At 38.5% G+C, this 15,164-nt stretch overlaps 1 protein-coding gene across 1 annotated transcript in view; it reads right to left on the bottom strand.

Moving 5' to 3' along the window:
- Positions 1-277: 277 nt before the first annotated feature.
- The window catches only part of SLC28A3 (solute carrier family 28 member 3), a gene marked incomplete at both ends in the record, with an annotated part of 39,404 nt that continues 24,517 nt past the window's right edge, over positions 278-15,164 (bottom strand). Inside the window, 10 exons of the mRNA XM_079548707.1 lie at positions 278-380; positions 903-1,026; positions 2,686-2,784; positions 3,785-3,866; positions 6,951-7,148; positions 8,831-8,999; positions 9,844-9,974; positions 11,076-11,201; positions 12,207-12,287; positions 13,441-13,521. Coding sequence (XP_079404833.1) covers positions 278-380; positions 903-1,026; positions 2,686-2,784; positions 3,785-3,866; positions 6,951-7,148; positions 8,831-8,999; positions 9,844-9,974; positions 11,076-11,201; positions 12,207-12,287; positions 13,441-13,521 — 1,194 coding nt within the window. The remainder of the gene's footprint in view (positions 381-902; positions 1,027-2,685; positions 2,785-3,784; positions 3,867-6,950; positions 7,149-8,830; positions 9,000-9,843; positions 9,975-11,075; positions 11,202-12,206; positions 12,288-13,440; positions 13,522-15,164) is intronic.

Here is a 15,164-nt window from a genome sequence, read left to right as displayed (position 1 = left end):
TACAGATTCATCAGTTTCACAGTAGAAATGAAATCAGAAATGTTCTTCTTTTCTGATGTGTAACAGGAGAACAGATCTGTAGCAGAAGGTCTCTTGCTTTCATCCCAGTTTAAATTTGGAACTTAATTCTATGCATGTCATAAGAAGTAGACTTGCAGGAGATAGGAAATAAAGGTCCATATTATTCACAGTTGTGGAAAAGGAAGCTTTTTACTGCCTTTCTGCCAACAAACATGGCTCTTAGTTATGAATATCCCATTCCAGATTAAAGCTTAATTCATGTGCAATTAAAAGTTGTTTGATTCAGTATTTGGCAACATTTTTTCCAGAAGCTCAGGGTGTAGTTTCCTCCAGAGAAGCTCTCCTGAGAACTGTTTGCACTAGAGAAGAAGGAAAAAACAGAAATCAGATTTACTCCTCTTTTGTGAGTTTGTGTACACACACACGTATACACACGAACACGTAATTTTTAAAAACTGACTATTAAAGTGTGAAAATTATCATGAGTCAGAAGTTTTAAAAGTTCACAAAAAGGAGGTGAAAAAGAAAACAGAATTTTTTTTTTAAAAAAAAAAGGGCTGCTAGAAAGATAAAGAGCTCCTTGTTACTAGGTGCAGAGCTGCTGAATGAGACCCTTGCCCACCTGGGCCTTTGTAGTGGGACAGAGGGTGTCATCACCATCTGCTCCTTCTGCCTGTAGCTCTCTCCCAAGCTCAACTCCACCATGCTGATGGCTGGGAGATGGGAATGGTCTGAGGAAGGGGCCAGGGCGTGCTGGCAGGAGGGACTGGTCCAGCCCTCTACCCGTGTGCTCCCTCCCACTGGTGTGGGACTGAAATAGGGTGAGGAATGCCTGCAGCAGAGCCTGCACTACTTGTGGAGGATACTCAGGCCCTCATTACCTGGTGAAGGTCTGCTGGCAGCATTCGACCAGCTCTGTGATGTTGGCAGGGGAACTTGTAGAGTTGAAGGCAGTTTGTAACAAAATGTGGCATGGAACTTCCACATCAGGGATGGCCAGCATTCCTGTTAGAAAACGAACAATTTTGGTAATTTTAAGATTAGGGGGCGTCAGTTATTGGAGCAAGGTTGGATAAAATGTTCTGGCTGATTTGAAATCATCCCTTGAAATAGTTCCATAAAATGCTGCAAGTTTAAAATCCTCAAAAATCTTAGACGTTTTCAAAATTTTTACAGAACTGGATTAAGGAATCACATATGTTTTACCTACAGAAATTAAAACTGTGGTGACCCATTGCATTAAGAACATCTGGGCTTTTTATGCCTTTTTATGCTTCTAAAAATGTATGCTAGTGCTGGGCCAGTGCACTTTCAATAAATAAAATGGAGCTATGCTGCATTTATAGCAGAACAAGTATACATGCAAGCCTTTCTTTTGTTTTAAAAGAATGTGTATGGTTTATCTACCTGTTTTGGTGTTCTCCAAAATTACAAATATTAACATCCAATGTAGATGCAGACACAAAAATGTGAAAATAACAGCTCTTCCTTCTACTTAGTGCTGTGAAACATGGTCACATTTTTAATATGTTATCTTACATGGGATAGTAGAAATTCTACGTCTCTTTCGCCTTCTGTGTAAATGAAAACATTTCATTTAATGTAAAATGAAAGCATCTGCCATTCCAGAAGAGGCAAGAATGTAATTTTCTTTCCATTGTAGATTTTGTTGTTTTGGAAAGATTACCCAGTACCTGTTCACAACTTTATTCTTAAGGCCAAGTTTGTGAAATGACAACATTTAGTAAGACTTCCTGATTCCTCAGTTATACTAAGTAGTTTCATGCATTAAAACATTATGGGCATATATTAGAACATTATGGGCACAGTGTGCCTAATGAAATTTCAGGTACTTTACTTCTATAACCTTCAGAAAACACAGCAGAATTATCCTTACAGCATGTATGGTATTGCTGCTGCTGCTGTGATCACAAAGGGACAAGAAAGCTGTGGTTCTTATAGACAGATTTCTTTTTCAACTTAATGAAGAAACAATTTCAACAATTCTTCACTGGATAAATACCAGTGTTTATCACATGCCCCAAAAAGAACGCTGTGAAATGCATTGTTAAATGAGTGAGTTCTGTCTGTTGAATTATACCTTGAAATACCTCCCAAGAGACTTACATGTTCTTTTTCATTTCCTCCCTTAACTGGATGCTTCATTGTGATTCTTCACTCACTATGAATGTGAGAACTTGCAAACAAGGATCTCCTTTGAGTCCCACCTTACGACAGTTTGGTTAAATTAAACGTACAGTGGGAATACTACTAGCCTCAAGCATTCTTTTAGCACTAAGATAAAATTTTTGTAGCTTCTCTCACTTCTCTCTTGCATTCTATTTCCCATCTAATTCACTGTTTCTGCTTTGTAATTACTTCTTTATTGCAATAGGCAGCAGTGTAAAGAAGAGATTTTATCCTAAATATAACTTGCCAACATCTTTTTTTCTTGTGGGGTATTACACAAAGACTAACAAAAAAGTTTAAACTAAAGAAATAGATATTTCATATACTCCACTTTTCAGCAGCTTTTAATACAACGTTGACTCTTAATCTCATGAAGTTTCAAGTAGCAGGAACTTCCCCCCCTGTAATTATCACATTGATGTGCTGCCGCCCTGTGGTCACTTTCACCAAGTGTAGCGAACTCGTGTACAGTACCTGCAATGCATGCTGTCATGAAACAGGCAACAGTTCCAGCGATCATTGCTCTGAAAGCACCACTAGCAATTTCCTTTTTTTTTGTGGGAGCCATGCTTGCTAGGAAAAAAAGTAAAGTATGCATAAAATAGAAGGCTAGATATCAGGAAAAAAAACCACTTCATTGAGAGAGTAGTCAGGCACTGGAATAATTGGACTAGGTGATCTCTGGAGGTCCTGTCCAACCCCCACAATTCTGTGATTCTGTGAAAAATACATGTAGATGCAAAGAAAATTAACATGCTAGTTTTCTCTTCATGTGAGCAAAGTCCCATCCTGTGACTCTAATCAGAAGAAATCAAGAAAGAAAATTAGGTGTGTTTAGTTAAAGCCTTGTGGTAAGGTTTGCTTACAATGTTAAGCTGGTTTGAGCACAAAAAAGGCAAATCATGTTTGCTTTGGCAATTTGCACATCTCTGCCAGCCAACATCTGCTTTTAGAAGTGAATTTCAGTCACTGTACTGGGATCTAGCCTCGCATCTGGATCCTGCTCTTACACACTGCTCTGATGCTGGCACTGCAAAGCCCACCTGGGCTCCATGGTAAAGGGATCTAATAGCAATTCTGCTTTGCAGTGAGAAAGCCAGATGAATTTTCTTTCTTTCTTTCTTTTTCTTTTTTTTCTTTATTTTAAATTCTCCTAGAATTCTGAAAAGTTTGTGGGTTTTTTTTATTTCTTTTTGTTTTTCTCTTCCCCTTTAAGTTAGTTGCATATACGTAACATTTTTGAAGAAAAACAATAATTTTGTCTTGCAAACCAGTTGGCTACAGACATGGTTTGCTTATCCCAATCCTAAGATCTATAGTAGCTGCAGTGGTTGGCGGCATGAGTTTTTGACAAGGAGACTTGGGGGCTTAGTCCCCTCCCCTCGTTCTCAGCTCATTTCCGGCACCTCAGTGTGAATATCCCTTAGGGAGTCCTCCCATGCCTAGCAGGCTACTGGTTCTTGAAAGAGAACTCAGCTCCTAAAGCTGCCAAGCTTCACCCCCGCAGCCCATCCCTCTGGGTGTTTCCTTGGTATTTGCTTGCTAATAAATAATCCATGAATGGCATTCTTACTTAGACTTCCTATTACCATTCCCAGAGAGCCAAAGTTGGCAAATCCACAAAGAGCATAGGTGGCAATGGTTTCAGAACGGACCTGAAAAACAAACAAATACTCAGTTGAATGAATCAAGACAGCACAGGCTGATTTAGAAGTCTGAAACTATAGCATTGTGGCCCAGGGCTCTGAGAACTGAAATCACATTATTAAATTGCACATGGTTGCTATCGCAGCGTGTGACTTGCAACAATGTTAGCTCATTCTGTTCCTGCAGGTATGCTGGCTTTCATATCCGAGGGACTCAAAGACCACGTGGTAGATTTATTCTTCATATACATTGATGAGTAGAAGTAAAGACAAAAATTATTCTTAACTCATAGTGACAACTTACATATTATTTTTTCAGAGTGTCACAGACTCACAGACTGGTAGAATGATGTAGTTTGAAAGGGATCTCAAAGCCCAGCCAGTTCCAACCCCTCTGCCATGGCCAGGGCTGCCACCCATTGGATCAGACTGCTGAAGGCCCCATCCAGCCTGGCCTTGGACACTTCCAGGAACCACAGCTTCTCTGAGTAGTCTGTTCCCATCTCATACCACCCTCTAAGTAAATAATTTCCTCCTGACATCTAACTTAAATCTCCCCTCTTCTAGTTCAAAACCATTTCCTCTTCTCCTGTCACTATCAGACCATTTAAAAAGTAAGCCTACATCTTTTTTATAAGCCCTGTTTGTTGTTTTTTTTTTTTATTGGAGGGCTGCAATGAAGTCTCCTTGGGGCCTTTTATTTTCTGAGCCAAAAAAGCCCTGCTCCCTCTGCCTAAATTTGGAGAGATGCTTCCATCTCTGGACCTGCTCCAACGCCTGGATGTAGTATTCCGGATGCAGCCTCACAAAGGCAGTATAGAGGAAGACAATCCCCTCCCTCTCCCTGTTGGCCACCCCTCTTTTGCTGCAGCCTAGGAAGTGGTTGGCCTTCCAGGTTGCAAGCTCACGACCAGCTTTTCATTTGCCAGGTTTTTTCCTGCAGGGCTGCTCAATGAGATGAATTCTCTCAGACTGTTGCCCTGATCCAAGTGCAACACCTTTCACTTGGCCTTTTTGAACATTATGTCATGAGTCAGAGAGCTTTAATTCATCTTGCTGTTCATAGCTGGCCTGGTTTTGTAGCACTCTGCTGAAATCTCAAGTTTTGGTATGCTGTCCCTAACAAGCAGAGAGTTTTATGAGCCCAGCTGCTCTGTGTATGCTCCACCCTGTGGATGGAAGAAGGAAATGGAAATATGTTTCATTCAGAGTGGATGCTTTGATGTAATAACAGGCAGATAAATGTTATGATTTATGAATCCCTACTACTAATTTATTTGCTTCCTGACTTTAGCAATCTTTCTTCTCTTGGAAGGACCCTTTCCCACATGGAGGGACCCCTCACAGGACACAAGAATGACTGTGCGTGGAATCAAGATAGAAACTTCAAGGCAAATGTAGTTCCAACACTTTGGGAAAAAATGTAGCATCCCTCAGCAAATAGACTTTTGCTCCCAGCCAGCTCATAACTTCTATTTACTGTATTTTATGTGCAAGACAGCTGGATGAGTGTTCTAGTAGGTTTTCTATTTATTAGAAGTTTCCTCTATTTCCCTTCGTATTTTATGAAAACCAATTTGTAGAAATTTTCAATCAATCTGTACGTATGCGGGAAAATGTGTTTCAAGTGCACATTCTGCCTGCTTTTCCTAGAAAAGGTTTTGCGTACCATGATTTCCTGCTTTCACTTGCATTCTCCCAGCTTAAAAAATTGGAAGCTCTGTAATTACTTACTTAGATCAGGCAGTAAACAAAACTGCTTGTTTGCTTTCTCTGTCTGAATATCTGTTACTAGATACACTAGTTATTATGCAGATCAGAAATTAGAACTGGAAGCTATGCTACTCTCGGATGAACGGTTGTGCCAATTAAAATGATTACTTGGCCATTTTTACAAGTGTTATGAATCAAAATTGCTTTTACATCTCAGAGACTTTTATTGTGGGAGTTAATACAGCTCTGTGAGGGTATTAAATGTGAACAAAGAAGTCTTATACTGCATTTTACTGAATAAAAAGGAAAAAAATAAAGTAAAATACAGGTGATGGGATCTAAATCAGACTAAATCTAAGAATTCATTGAATTCACAGCCATTTTCCCTTATGTAACATAACATGGCTATAACAAGGCTGACCAAAGGTCTATCTAGCTCAGAGATCTTTCTCTAGGACCACTGATAATGGAAACATGGACAAGAGTGGGAGAATTTGATCAGACTAACTGGCTTTATACCTCAATTTCTGATACATGTTCCAGGAATAAAGAATGCAAGTGGTCAGGAACAAGGTTTTAGTTTTGTACCAAGGCAGGTATCCAAAGTATCATACTAAAGAAAATGAAAATTAAAGCCTGTACCTAAGAAGGTTTCCTAACTAAGGGTCCTCTACACTGACAGCTTATCTTGATTGGAATAGCAAGGACCAGTGGAGTTGGCAAAGCTCATAAAGGGGGGTGCTAGAGTTACAGCTGCAAAAATCAGTCTTGATCACTGTATTCTTTGCCACTGTGCAAGTAAGTGCAAATTATATGGCATAAAAATACCTGGTGTATGCCATATTATATGCCTTGTACTACTGCCTTCTGCATGGGGATAATAACCTCCAGTAGAGGTGCTGCACGGACAACAAGATGATACTATTCTAAATGCTATGAGCTAGAGCTTCCTGGATTCCTCTCCAGAAGCATAATGCTTGAGTAAATCTCTATGGACAGGAATATCCTTCAGTTCTTGCCCAGAATTTTCCTAGGAGAGTATCTCATAGGGAAGTGCTACCTAAGAATGAAGTAAGAAAAAAGTCACTTTGAAGATAGCCGTGGTCTTCAGGAAAGTGTTCTGCGGGATATGGCATATTCTTTAAAACTTCTCTAGCCATAAGCTATTCCTTTCTTTACTTGTTTGAGATATAGTGTGGTAACAGTCATGGCAGGCTCACAAGACAACGCTGTATTTTAACAATTGTGATCTGTTGCTGAAAGACACAGTTTAAACCAATATGCCACCATTGTCCCGATGAGCCCATACTAAAAGATATATTGGTTGCAGCAAAAAAGAATTAGATTGAATAAATATCTATAAAAGAAAATGCTACTTACCGTCATATATTGTTTCACATCATTTATGTACATGCTCCCACCCTTTTCTCGATTGTGTATCAGTTTTGAGAGACGTTCATAAGCCACAAATTCATTGAAGAAAGTCTTGTAACCTAGGAGTCCACCAACAATAAAGCTGTCTTCCCAGTCTACTCCCATCATAAAGGAGAATGGCATAAAGAGATATGCACAAATGTTCTGCAAAATATGTAAGACAAAACTGGTCAAAAGTGATCAAAAAACAATGACAGCTGATAAGTTCTATAGACTGAAAGTAAAGGTGGGTTTATTTCAGTGTAGGAACATTGGTTTTCTTACTGCCAGAACATCTGAGAGATTGGGAATTAATTTATAAAATATCAACTCACAATTTAGATCTAAAAAAGTAATTAGATATATCCTTAATTTTATCCAAATACTTCAAACACTTCATATAAAATAAGCCTCTGTGTCTTATTTTTCGCCAAAAATGACTTCTGGATGGTTAGAGCATTTGAAGAAAATAAAAGGGCTTGAGTTAAAAGTGTTGACAAAAGAATAGAAATCTGGTTCATATGCTGATTAAATCGTTTTAATGAACAGGCTTTACAGGTTATTGAACTCCAATTGGTATAAAGAAAAGGGCTTATTTCTGCGTAAAAGCTGTACTCCTGACATAATTAGAATGATACATGTTTTTCCTAGTATAAAACTATGCAAGAAAAAACATATCTCATATTCCAGTATAGCTTATTTTTGCAAATGAAAGGAGGTCAAGCAGTGAAAGCAGATTGTCTTTTGTGGACCTAACTGAGATGTTTAAGCAGTTACTGTTCTTGCACGTCTCTCTGCCCCAACCCCACAAAAAGTATGTCCTCACACCAACATCTTCCTTTTCCATTCAAGACAAAAATGCACAGCTAACCTGTACATCTACAGCACAGACCCACTAGGCTTACAGTCATAGCTGGACCTTCTTCAAGAGCGGAATGGAACACAACAGAAGTTAGTGACTCTCAAAAGAAATGGCCAAATGAAAATGTTTGTGTGTTGCATCTTCTTATAATTTATCCATTCATCCAAATCCTGCTCCATCCATTAGTTTCTGAAACACCACCCTTGCAATGAATGTGGCTGAGGTGTGCATACACATGCCTTTCCTCTGCTGTGGTTGTCCATGTAGTGAAATAATCTGCAGAAATTTCTGTAGGATAGCATCTTAATATTATTAAAGCCAATGTGTCTATCCACTTCTTCAGGCCCTGTATCACAATGTTATATCCATGTTTCATACTGCTATTGTATCAGGAATTTGGAAAACAGAAAGACCAAATCCATTGAATCACTGTTCTGTTAGGTCAAGAACGATGTATCATCCTAAGCTAAAAAAAAAACCTCAAAAAACTGAGTCCTATTTAAAGTCTGTTTTCTCAGCTGATTGATTTGGTTGTAGTTTTACAGTTGTGTTGGTAACAAGTCCAGCCTTGTACCACTGTCCTTATTTAGGTGAAGCTGGGGAGCTTTAAGGACTTGCTGTGGCTACCTAAAGCAAAAGGCACTTCAATGTTTATTTGAAGGAGATGTTAATGATTTGGCAAGTACACAGCCAAGCCAGAAGAGACAAGTATTGGCACACGATGCTCAAAAAAGTGCACTTATCAAAAACAGTTCAGAGGGAAACTCTACATGGACTAATGAACAGAAATATTTACATGGCAAAAATTTCCCTTTGATAGTAAAGACATTTCTGAAGAATACGTGTGCAAAAGTATAAATTTTTAGATCATACTAAAAAATCAACACAACAGAACAGATGACAACAACAAGCCACACAGATGCTTAATTTAAGAACAGCAGATTATGTACACTTGTAAGTTGTATTAAGGACTTGAAGACCATACCTCAAAATTCAGCTGTGGATAGTCAAACAAACTGCCCACCCAAGAGAGGGCTGAGTCGACAAAAGCCAGCAGGGCAAGGAAGGAGATGAGATTCACAGTGATGTTTGCCACCAACAGAATAGAGCTGGATGCACCTTGACTGGCTGCCTCCAGCAGGTTATTTGATTCACTTATTCAGTGAAAAAAAAAAGCAAACACAACAGATTGTGAACATTTTGTAATTCAAGAAAAATCACAGATCTAAAAGTTTCATGAATGTGATTAGCAATCAACTCCTAGAACTGTCTGTGCAGTCATAAGGAAAATAACGGTCAGGTTTGTGCCTTGGATCCTCTTGGGAGATAGTGGGAGGGTGTGTCTTTGGTACCCCGAGGACAAATTCTGGCATGGTTGATAGTAAGAGTGTTTTGGAAATAGAGGTTGGGCAAAATCTGTATCATATCCCAGTGCTGTGACTGCTTGAGACACTGCTGGGATGAGGGAGTGGGCACTGATCTTTTTGCAGGCAGCCCTTGCAGAGATGCTTATTCTGTTCAGAAGCAGCTTCTTCCAAGGCTTTCTGCTTTGTCTGTCATTCCTGAGGCAAGTAAGTCTCCCTGCAGATGGGCAAAAAGTTTGCTGCTGCTGCTGTCACTGAAATGGTTGCTCTACCTTTATTTTTGTTTGCTTGTTATTTGTAGATTTGTTGCAAAGAAAAGAGCAAATGGGAAAATCTTTCGGTGATTCACATTGAACAGGCATTTCAGTCTCCTGAAGAGTTGTCAAGCCCAGGTCCATAGCAGCTCTGCACCTGTCCTGATGAGTAGTGGTAGGTACCTTCAGATAGTTATAGCTGGGCATGCTGCACTTGAATTCATAAACTGCTAGCTTGGCACATAGCAGCATGTACTTGATTTAATTCCTGCCCACTCATCATGTGCTGCCCCTAAATCTTATGAGTAAGGAGTTAATTAGTTTTCTGAATGGTGTTTTCACAAGATTATTACTGTTAACATAGAACCTAGATGAGTTACCCTTTTGCCATTTTCAGGCCACTCTTCAAAGTTACTTTAGGCTTTTCAGTTTCAGGCCAAAACAGTTTGGAGGTGGCTAACGATGCTGGTGCGGACATGACAGAAGCAGTCAGTAGGTGGGAAGCAGAAACCTAGAATTTTGAGTGACAGAAAATATGCTGTGATAACTGCATCATGAACATAAACAAGCATGTAGAAAGCAACTAAAATCATTAGATGACTGGATTATTTTTCTACAGGGAGTCATTAAAAATATCACATTACTTGCAGGGAAAGAAAGAAAACTGGAGAGAGCTAACTGGAGTGAGTGGAAGCCTAAGAAGTAAAAAGTACAAAGGAATCTTTCGATGAGGAGAGCTGCTTCTCTCCTATCCAAACCAAAAATCAAAAGAAAGAAAGAAAGAAATGAAAAAGCCAGATGCATGGCAGAACAAAACCAAATCCAGGTCCTGCATGCAGCAATAGAAGAACAGAAGAGTAAGAGCTAGCTTATGTAACAGTGCATGTATGTTCCTTGATAGCCAAACATTATTTCCGTCTCTTGAAAGTGCAATTAAAAAAAACGTACTTGGCTTAATTTCTCTGTTACCCTTTCATCTCTTCTTTCATAAATTTCTACGCAAAAAACTTTGCTAGCTTTTGCAGTATTTCTAGCTCTTCCTCTCTTTGCTTCTTGGTCTTTTCAGTCAGTCCTCTCTTCTTGCCTCTGTCTCTCCATTGTATTTTATTCAGATATGGAACAATTTTATCATCCATCCCCTGATGTCTTTGATAGAAAATCACACCTTCAGCCTTCCTTTTCTGTCTAACCTTGTGCTGCTAGCCTCATGGAAGACAAGGCATTCACTATCTGTGTTTATACAGTATTACTAGAACTTCGGTCACAAACAAAGTATTTAGGATTGTATGGCTAGCAGCCACTCCTGAAGGACTTCATCTGTGACCAGCAAGCATGTTCCATATTAGTTCATCTGGACTGCAGAAATGTACAGAAATCAGAATTTCCTTGCAGCTAAGGCAGGAAGACTCTCTGTACACCTAAGGTGTGTTACTCTACTTAAGATCAGACCACGTTATCTTCTTCTTCTTTTTTGTGATAACTTCTATCAGGAAGAAAAAAAAAAGGAGGTAGAGGAATAACTCAGCTGTACTTCCCAATATTTTAGCTGGGCTTCTCTACTTAAATAGTTTAAGCTAAACCATATGTTTTCAGTTCTCCCTCTCTCACTTACCCCAAAAGAAATATATGCTCCTAAGACACTTCCAGCAATAGTTGAGAATCCTGCTGTCATGACTGCGTGGAGTTCAGATTTGGTGATGTATGGCAAATATGGCCGTACCAAGAGAGGAGACTCTGTCTGGAATTGAAAAACAAACAACAAATTCAGAACTTCCTAATAAATCCTCAGAAATTTATCTTACTAAATGGGCAGGAAAATCACCAGCTGCATCGCACACTCCTATGTGTTTTTCACCAGTCAATCTTTGTGCTAATGAGTGCACAACATGAATAATTTAGGGCTTTTTTATTCAGGAGAGAAAATTTTGCCAGCATGTCTCTTACTGATGATTCTTGCAGATCTTAACTTTCCTCCAAAGGCCAAGTGAAATTGCCAAGAAATCCAAATCGAGTTCTGAGTGAGCTAGAAACAGCCATGGATTTGAGCTGCAGGTAGAGCTGTGCATCGTGGGATACATGTACACCAGCCAATATTTATGGGCAGGTGCTCCCAGTACTTCTGGCATGAGTGTGAACATATCCTGAGGGTAGTGTTAAGGGCATTCTAGAAGAAGTATGAAAGAGTAAGGCACTGTTGCAAAATAACTATGATGTGGTAAGTGTTTTTTGGGGATTGGACACTACTCAGTGATCTTTTCACTCTTCTCTGAAGTCTTGGATTGATACTGCTGTAGTGTAATTTTACTGGATTTTCCATTAAGTAGATCATGTGCTATGCCTCCGTGGCTAAGGCCTTGTGCAGATGAGGCAGGATCCCATTCTCTCTATCACTATCTGCCTTGTGCCCCCTTTTCATCCCACTTCTTTTCTCCTTAGTTTAAGAAGAAAAAAGAAAAAGAAAAAAAATTATAGCCTTGGAGTAGTCTCACAAGGGAGATCTATTACCTACATTTATATCTGAACATCTTTTGGGAACAGATGTATTTCCAAAAGTATGTTCTGTTGTGGCCAACATATAAACTTAGAAGAATTCTATCTTCCAGGAAATCAACCACCAGGCTTTCTGTACTATTGTCCTTACTTCATCTGAATTAAATTTTTATACACAGATGCTTGCTGAATAGTTATATTTCACAATATTCAGTAATCTCATTCTAGCATGTTTTTCCATGCTTAAACTCACCTGTCCCACAAATATGTTACCAGCAGCTACAAGAGACTCAACAGGAGTTGTCCCCATAAAAATCTGCATTATCCAACCAACCTAAAGTGATAAAAAGTGAAAAAAAAGAAAAAACAAATAAACACATTGGTGTGCCTGATCCATTAACTTCTTGAATTAATCATGTCAGTATCAGGGCTCTGAGACTCCATAAATATTTAATATTAATGATTTCAACATCAAGATAATGTGTGTTCATTTAGGAGTAGCATGCTTAAATTAGACAAGGAGGAATAATTTAACAGAACTGAGGGTAAAATTCTGAAAGACCTCAGGCTCCTCCTGGGCACTAGCTGCTGAACTAAATTAACTGAAGTAGATATTTTGATATGTCATTATTACTTATGTACCTTTCCAAAGGGACTTTGACCATGTGAAGGGGAACAAAATGCAGAATTTTATTACGGCAAAAATTTTAGTACACAGTATTTCATCTTGGAGAAGTTTGTGCTTATTGTGTAATAATCCTGTAAACGTGAACGACAAAGGACTTTTCATGTTTATTCAGAAATAAGCTTTAATTGTCACCAATAAAAAGATCTTTTCCCTCATCTGATAAATTCACCGGGCATATAGGTAGAAAGACTAATTGTAGACTTGCTAGCCAACTTTCCAGACTGGACAGCGGACCTATGACCTGACAAAAACGAAGACAAAGTATGAGATGAGGAAACAGTTTCCAATCTTTGGTTTTGGGGTGGTAGTGTATGGATTCAGGAGTTGGACTTGATCCTTGTGGTCCCTTCCAACTCAGAGGGTTCTTTGATTCTGTGATTCCGTAATCTTATTCGGGGAGACAAGTTCTCTGGGCAGCCTGTGTGTGGGTGGTGTTCACAATTACTCCTGCAATACTTTGTAGTAGGCAGCAATCCAACTGGCTGCAATGTAGCCTTAATCCTGCATTTTGTGGGATGGAAAATGGACATGTAACAGATGGAAAGGAAGATTTAGGTAAGGATAGCATCTGAGGGGCTCGGGAGCAGCCATGCAAAGCCATTGGCTACTGTGGCATTAACAGTACAGTCTGGGGTGGAAACGGCGCTTGGTGATGTCACTTACGATTTTGTAGTGTTGACATTCAAAACTACTGTCAGGTTAAAAATAAACTACTTTCCATATGTCTTCCCTGAAAGGATACAGGCATTCAAGGTGTCTCATATTAGGCAAACAACAACCTACTGTTAGCAATTCTTACCTTTCCAACGAGCCACTGCATGAATCCAATGTGATAAAGCATAGACATTACTGTGCTGAAGAAAACCACAATTGGCAAGACCTGATTGGGAAGCATAAAATCATTAAACTTCTAGAATGGTTTTCCTGTCCATGATTCTGTAGACTCATGTTTTTTGAGATACACTCAGAAGTCTTGAAAACTAATCATTAAGTTTACATCTATGCTGTAAAACTTCTAACCTTCATGAATTGTTGTATTTGTGCTGGAATTATTTATTGTCTATCTGTGAAGTATTTGTTTATAGCTGTATTTATGTGAGCTCAAACATTTACTGAGCACTAGCACTTTCTAAAACATGTACCGACTTTTGAAAGCCATGAAATATATACAATGGCATAGAATTCAGAGTTCAGCTCCTCTGTGTTTATTTCTTAAAAAAAAATCTGTTTAGACAGCTATATAAGTACTGGGACAGAAATCCTTCAGAAGATGGAGAGATTCTAATGGGAATTGTAACTACCTCGATTTCCCACAATAAAGGGCAGCTTGCTTAGAAAGCTCAAGCAGTATAGCTGCCACTTAATAACACAATATAGTAAAATCCTCTGTTTTGTTATTCCATTATATTGATAACATTGAATGTGGCATATGGAAGAACTCTGTAACTGTAAGTACAGACACATTCTGCTTAAAAACAAATTCACACATTTATACTTATTAAATATAAGGAAAATCAAATATGTATCCTTCAGTGGAAGTAGAAGGAACATTTTCCTTAAACATATGATTTAAAACAATTCCAAGAATGTCTAACCCGCTATGTGCTAGTTTTTCACTTTGAATAAAATTAATATCACTTAATTCTCAAGTTGTCAAACACATGGGAGCACTTCATTTCTATACTCATAGACAAAAATAATAGAAAAAAAATATCTCAGAAATCTCCAGGATATGTCAAACAAATTAATGATGGTTAAAACCATGCCACTAAGAATAGTAAGGTATTATGTGTGCTGAACTAAGGTCATAATATATCATAAATAAAAGAGGTAAACGGAATGGGAAAAAAAAAAAAGAAAAAAAAAAAAAAGAAAAAGAAAAAGAAAACAAAAAAAAAAACCCAAAAAATATTGTTAGTTTAGAACTTTCCAGCAAATTAAAGCTGTTCCTTAATACAATCAACAATTTTGATAAACCCTGGAAACTCAATTTAGATAATCAAAAGTCTGCTGTGTATGTCAGTTAAAATCATGAGTGTCTTTCACTCCAGATGGATGAGAAGAGCTATCAGTTGATGGAACAGAATGTTTTTGGCTGAAGGAGAGAGGAGCCCATGTTCTGTCTGTGGTAGGTGACAGCTAGCATCCCTTTGCCTCACTTCAATCACTTCTTCCTGTGAAAATAACCTGCAGAACTGTAAATCACGCTTCTCCATTTCAGAGCTGCAGGCGTTCTGGATGTAGAGTTATTCTTTATGAAACAGAGAGGTTATTTTCCAGTTGTGACAATTTCTGCCTTGACTGCATAAAAAGCTGGAGACTATTTTAAAGCTAAACTAAATCCCCAGTGACTTAATGTTGTACCAAATATGTTATGTCTTCATCAGAAAATAGCAGCAACCGTTTAATAGGTAAATAGCTGTTTTAATGATCTATTCAGGCTAACAGTCATCTAGGGCATAACGAAATCACATGGAAAATATTTGCAAATCATTAATACAAGCACGTGGAAATCAGCTACAT

The sequence above is a fragment of the Tetrao urogallus genome, assembly GCF_951394365.1.
Source record: "Tetrao urogallus genome assembly, chromosome: Z".
Classification (NCBI taxonomy): Eukaryota; Metazoa; Chordata; class Aves; order Galliformes; family Phasianidae; genus Tetrao; species Tetrao urogallus.
The sequence above is the reverse complement of the archived record's forward strand: the minus strand, read 5'-3'. Positions and strand labels throughout refer to the sequence as shown.